This window comes from Anguilla rostrata, chromosome 4 (assembly GCF_018555375.3).
Source record: "Anguilla rostrata isolate EN2019 chromosome 4, ASM1855537v3, whole genome shotgun sequence".
NCBI lineage: Eukaryota > Metazoa > Chordata > Actinopteri > Anguilliformes > Anguillidae > Anguilla > Anguilla rostrata.
Genome location: NC_057936.1, coordinates 48217592 through 48224003, shown reverse-complemented (window position 1 = coordinate 48224003; position 6412 = coordinate 48217592). Strand labels below are relative to the sequence as shown.

At 44.2% G+C, this 6412-nt stretch overlaps 1 protein-coding gene across 1 annotated transcript; it reads left to right on the top strand.

The window, feature by feature from the left end:
• The first annotated feature begins 657 nt into the window (after positions 1-657).
• On the top strand, positions 658-6094 carry LOC135254147 (uncharacterized). Its single transcript, XM_064334125.1, has 2 exons — positions 658-1150; positions 5868-6094. The coding sequence occupies exons 1-2, from the start codon at positions 658-660 to the stop codon at positions 6092-6094; spliced, it is 720 nt and encodes a 239-aa protein (XP_064190195.1).
• Positions 6095-6412: the final 318 nt, after the last annotated feature.

The window sequence follows — 6412 nt, the reverse complement described above, 5'->3', positions numbered from 1 at the left end:
AGAAAGGTCAATCAGATCTGTGCAGCGTATAGGTCACTGAGCTAGCAGTTATGCTATGATGGACAGAGTGTAGCACAGTGGGTAAGGAACTGGGCTTGTAACCGAAAGGTCGCAGGTTCGATTCCCGGGTGCCGTTGTACCCTTGAGCAAGGTACTTAACCGGAATTGCTTCAGTATATAGCCAGCTGTATAAATGGATACAATGTAAATGCTATGTAAAAGTTGTGTAAGTCGCTCTGGATAAGAGTGTCTGCTAAATGCCTGTAATGTAATGATGCTAGTTAGTTAAGAAACTCCTGCCAGTGGTTTTTGTTGAACACAAGTCTTTCCGTATCTTTGTTGTTTACCCACAGCTCCATTTTATTTCTTTCTTGCCCGCTCATCCAGAGCCACTAATCTCCCAATAAGCACACATACGTTGCCGTGACGTCAGCATGAGGGACGACATCCTATTTTGAGCGTTTTCTCACTGGCCCTACATCCCCGCTTTGTCACTGTTCACAACATCGAACAGCGATGTCCCAGGGACGTGAAGCCAGCAAGCAAATGCTTTAAACAGTAAGCATTCGAACGGTGACATAGTGGGGACATAAGGCCAGAGTACAAGTGCTCAAAATACTCAAAATGTCATCCTGATGAATTTGATTACATCAACGTATGCGTGCTTACTGGGCTGCTGTGGGTCCCCTGGCTGTCTATCACTCCAGCACCAGCAGCCCACCCCAGGACTTCTGTCTCACCCCAGCTCCTCTGCTCGACCCCAGCACCACCAGACCACCCCAGCACCTCCGCCCCACCCCAGAACCACCATCCCACCCCAGGAACCCCATCCCACCCCGCCACATCTGCCCTACCCCAGGACCTCCACCCCACCCCAGCACCACCACCTCACCCCAGGACTGCCATTCCCACCCCAGCACCACCAGCCCACCCCAGGACCCCCGTCCCACTCCAGCTCCTCCGCCCCACCCCAGCACCACCAGCCCACCCCAGCACCACCACCTCGCCCCAGGACCCCCATCCCACCCCAGCACCTTCGCCCCACCCCTGCACTACCACCCCACCCCAGCACCATCTCCCCACCCCAAAGCCACCTCTCCACCCCAGGACCCCTATCCCACCCCAGCACCTCCACCCCACCCCAGGGGGAGTGGGCCTTATTTCAGTGATTATTTATATTGTTCATACTGTTATAACAGTTTGCCATGTAGACTTGTGTCTCCTTAATCAAATGAAGCACAAATGGATAGACCAGGGATACTCAAATCTAGCCAGTAGTACTGCTGGTTTTCTTTTCTTCTTAATAGATAATTAATAGATTAATGCGACTGATTGGCCAGAGATTTAACCAATCGAGTATCTCAGCTTTATATCAGTCCTGATTAGAGGAGAAGAATGAAAACCAGCAGTACTACTGGCCTCGAGGGCCGGATTTGGGTTTCCCTGGGATAGACCACATAGATAAACTGTATGTGAATACAAGGAGAAAAAATGAGAATACCTGAAGCATTAAACCGTGTCACCTTACACCACCACTCTTAACTTGACTGATGTTATAAATTGGGCATAGGCATAGCTTTATTGCTCCAGGATCTCTGTGGCATTTCACTGTCTGGATAAGCACACACACACACATACACACATATACACACACACGCACACACAATCATATACAAACATTAATAGTCACACATACGTACAGAGATGCGCGTGTGTGCCGACACACATACACGCATACACACACGTTAATATTCACGCATACATGCGCAGGGAAGTGTGCACAGACACACACACACGAGCACACACGTTAAGTTGAATGCACATTGGAGCACAGAGTGACTGACCACCGTTTGACGTCAGTAGCTTCGGACAGTACAGGGATTAACCTCTTCTCTTTTGTTTGTACTGTGAGATTAAGCGCATCCAGGAGCGCAGAGGGAAGCTTGGATTCCTGCATGTGATTCTTCATTTGTCACTCTCACCCTTTAGCCAGGCTTTCCAGAACCGTCAGTCCAGACGTTCTGTTTCAAATTTCATAATCCTGGACTTTGCATGTGCAGACACGTCCTTAGTCACGGAAGAGTGGGGCAGTGTAAATGAATCCATTGATCCTTTGCGTGAGTCAGTCACAAGCCAATTTAGAATCAGATTTATGTAATGTCAAGTGTGGTCTTTGATGCTCGTGAATGAAATAATTAAAAGGGTCGTGAAGCACAAGAAAAGGGAAATAAATTATTGTCCTGGATGGATGGGAATGCACCTCCACAGTATTGAATAGGTGGTTTCTTATTTTTATTTATGTATTTACTTATCTATTTGGAGATTTATAAACCTGTAAATATTTTTTTTTTTTAAACTTTATTAATAAAGCACAGTACTGCTTAGAGTAAAACCAAGTCTCTTTTAAACAAGTGGCTAAATTAAGGACTAATTAGGTTTTGTTGGGTGCCAGGAATTATACACACACTCATCCATCAGCTGTTGTTATTTCTGCATGCTGAGGCCAGATGACTAAAAATCTGTAACGAACAGAATAGAGCATCCACAGTTCTCCTGAACATTCAGTTCACCCTTCAGATCAAAGAATATGCTAAATATGACTGAGTTGCCTCTGCTGCAAGATTAGGGAATACACTCTCTTTGTACTTAAAAGATTTATTTTTAACGTAGATTTATTCACAACACATGAGAAATCCTGCGCGAATGCATTCGTTAAATCTCACCACACCTCTCGCGCTGAGGTACCCCCGATGCATATACATGAGGGCTGGCGTTCCTGTTTGTGTTAAGAGGCGCCCTGTTGTGCTTCCCTCAGCCTGTCATGCCTCTCCTGCATTGACACCCTGTGCCACACCACCCACACTGTGCCTTTCTCAGCAGCACTCTGAGCCCAAACAGAAACAGCAAGATATTAACATTAACCCTCTACACTGTATACATGCACTCTCTCCACTGTCTTTCACACGTATGTCAGTTTGATAGATTTGTATGGAGAAAAAAAAAAACATTATGATGATAGAAGGCTCTCATCTTTGAAATTAATCAAGAAGTGAAAAGGCAAAGCATTTTATGTTTTATTGATGTCTTCTTGGAGGAAACTTCATATGAATATCTTGTGATGTTAAGAAATGGGCAGGTGAAGCAATGCTTTCAGTAAATGTGTTTTCTGTTTTGTGCACTTTGAATGGTGTCATGTGTTGCACTTTGTGCACCTTGAGTGCACTTTGAATGGTATCACTTGTTGCTGCAAAAAGTTCAGTTCTAAGGAATATTTCAGTTCTTAGTTTTGGCTTGTTCAATTGTGGCTTCTGGTATTGTGTTTAACTACTGAAGTATCAGATCCCTCTGGAATCAGAAAGTCATTATGAAAGAGTGGAGGAAAGAGTATAAACACAGCTTTACTTGCTCATTAAATTATCTGTAAAATAATCGGCAATTATTCTTTCCAAAACAACTTCACAGCTTTAATTAAAAGTACAATTAAGGGGTTGGTCTCAATGAAATACAAGCTCTCTGACAGTCCTGAAAATACTGCTTTCATCTCTTCTCCACAGATTGCAGCTGCATATGTAAACAAGGTATTAATCACATATTTACATTTGGCACATAAAAAAAGTGTGATAATCATGCTTTTAGGTTCAGCACTGGGGAATATTTGATCTGAATATTTTAATATTTTATATTATCATTGTGTAGCTCTGAGCTAGAAAAGTGCCAAGACCAAGAGATGAACTGCGTGTTGTAACTTTTTATTTTGTTCATTATCGAAAAACATTTGGCAATATGTTTGGACAAAAAGGTTGAAAACTGAATTTTATGCTGTGTCTTTAGCCTGCCAGTCAATTAAAAAAGCTTACTAGCTTTCCAGTTAACAAGTACACCAGAGGACCTGATACCAAATCTTCTCCATTGTGAAAAAACCTGAATATCCTTTTTGTCACATTCTGAACCTTGATAGGTATCTACCAAATACAAAGCAAGAAAAAAAAAAATCTGATCTGATTGAGTATGATTTGTCTTGATTAAGAGCTGCAAAAAAAAAACAATGAAAATCTGTGATCTGATTCTACCTCCTAGGCTGAGGACAAGTCAGAGTTCATTGAAATAAGTAAAGGCTGAGCTGGGGTCTTTTTGTTCCATTTTGGTTGGTAGTGAGCAATTCTGTAGTTCTGCAGAGGTTATTACAGGCAGTTCATGCCAACATGGGGAGTCAATGAAGACAAAAGGCGACATGGAGGCTTGTGACATACAGTCACTGAAGGGAGGAACAGACGAGCTGGTCACCTGGCAGAGAGTTTGTACCGGGGTGTTAGGTCTGATGATGGATGGAATGTAGGAAGGATCCATATCCTTGACAGTCCGATGGGATGGCGCAGAGGTCCTGAATTTGATGTGAGCCGCAGTGGGAAACCAAGGGCGTATTTTGAGAGATGGAAGCATCAGCAACTTAGTGGCGAAATTCTTTGTTCAATGTGACTCCTAGCACCGAATAGGAGCCCGGCTAACAGGAAATGCTTAGCAAACTAAGATGGTCTTCATACATGCTACATATTACATGCTTATAGATGTTTTATACATAGCAAAGAGGGGCAGATAAGGTGACAGTTTTTTTTTTTTTTTAAATCACCCTGATATTTTCATTATTTTGATTCTAATTTAAGATGAGATTGCCAAGAATGCTCTACTGGATTCATCACATTCTCATGTAGACATAACCAAAACAACATTTTTTATTTTTTTTTACATTTATCATTTTCTATTCCAGTGCAGTCAGTTCCCCTGCAGCATGCGGCGTGTCTAATTCTGTCTGCAGTTACTAAACCTGGAAGAATTTGGAACTGCCTCTGTCAATCTTCTGCATGACTGTGGGGTTCATCATTGCTCAGGCCAATGACAGATGGAAAGACATTGCAGAAGACATCACAGTCATGCCTGGGTGAGAGTCAAGGACACACCAAGTGACATGTGTGTCTGCTATCATCCACCCAATGGCAAATGGCTATAGATGCTTCGAAACAGTTTTTAAATGTATTATGAAATGAATTATGAAAATCCTGGATGTTAATCCAGAAAAAATAAAAAATAAAAATCACATTTGCTTACTTCTCATTTTTTTAGGAGACAGTGCATGTACAGGAAGTTTTCCAAATGCCTAATCATATATTAAACAGACTTCCCCTACTCAAATATTAATACAGAGAGATTTACGCATGAATCTTTCATTGGATATCTTCATCCTAGTTTTAGCATGCTTAAGGAGTTTATGTGTTATCCTGTTATCCACTCTTCTACACTGCCCCCAGCCCCAACCACTTTTCCGTTGTTTCTCCTTCTTTCAAAGTTAATTTTGAATGGTGCTTAACTGACGAGGGTTCATTCCTCAGCTCATTGTGCTAATTCCCAGTGAGGGAGCCTGTTGGTGGTTCTGCACGCACTTGCATCACTGTGAATGTAGAGGTGTGAAGACGTCAAGGGAAGGGCTGTAAGCGTAAACACATATGCTGCCTGTCAGCACACACACCATAGAAAACCACAAACCAGCAGATCCACCCGTGTGTGTATACGTTTATCAGTGAGCGTTTTGCAATTAGTAATGGGAGAGCAGTCAGTAGTTAAGATGCGCATAAGGATTCCGAGTTCCCGGAAAAGCTCTCAAGGATCATGGGATGCACTGGGATACTCTGGAATTCACAGCATGAGGGACTTCGATCAAATGCACGGGGGAGGGAAGCAGGATTTAATGTGGTCCAGGCAAACGCTTATGTGTCCCCAGTTATTCTGAGGCTGTTTGTGATTTATCCCCCCCCCCCATTTTGCCATCTTCCTCTGAATTATTAAGCCCTTTAATTGATCTGAGCTTGTGAAAGCGACGAGCCGGTGCCTATTTGCGCGGCAGAAGCCGGGGGAAGACGGGGGCGCGGGATTCTGCGCCGGACCCGCGGCGTGGGCCGCGCTTTTTTCCGCCACCCGCGCCGGAGCGGCTAATCAGAGACGGGGCCTCAGCACGCCCACTCCCCCGACAGGGTCGCGCCGCGCGGACGCCGCATCCCCTCGTTCATCATCCTCCCTCCGCTGCCAGGCAGATCCTCATTAAAGCCGGCCCCCCGCTGGGCTCTGGGCTCTGGGCCCCTCCGCGGAGCTCCGCCGGTCCGCAGCTGACCCCTCCGCCTCGCCGAGGAAAAAACATCCAACAAAGTTGTTTCACGCGAAAATGAATGCGAATCAAATGCAGGCATCCTGTTCATTCATTAGTTTTGCGGGAAAAACACAGCATCCGTGCCCTCTGGACCTTATATATTTTTATATGTGAAGGTGTGACATGCAGATTCTGCTTTTTTTTTCACAGAAACAGCAATAGCACTTTTTTTCCTCCCACTGCAATCAGACTTTTGCTTTGTTGGATCCTATTTAT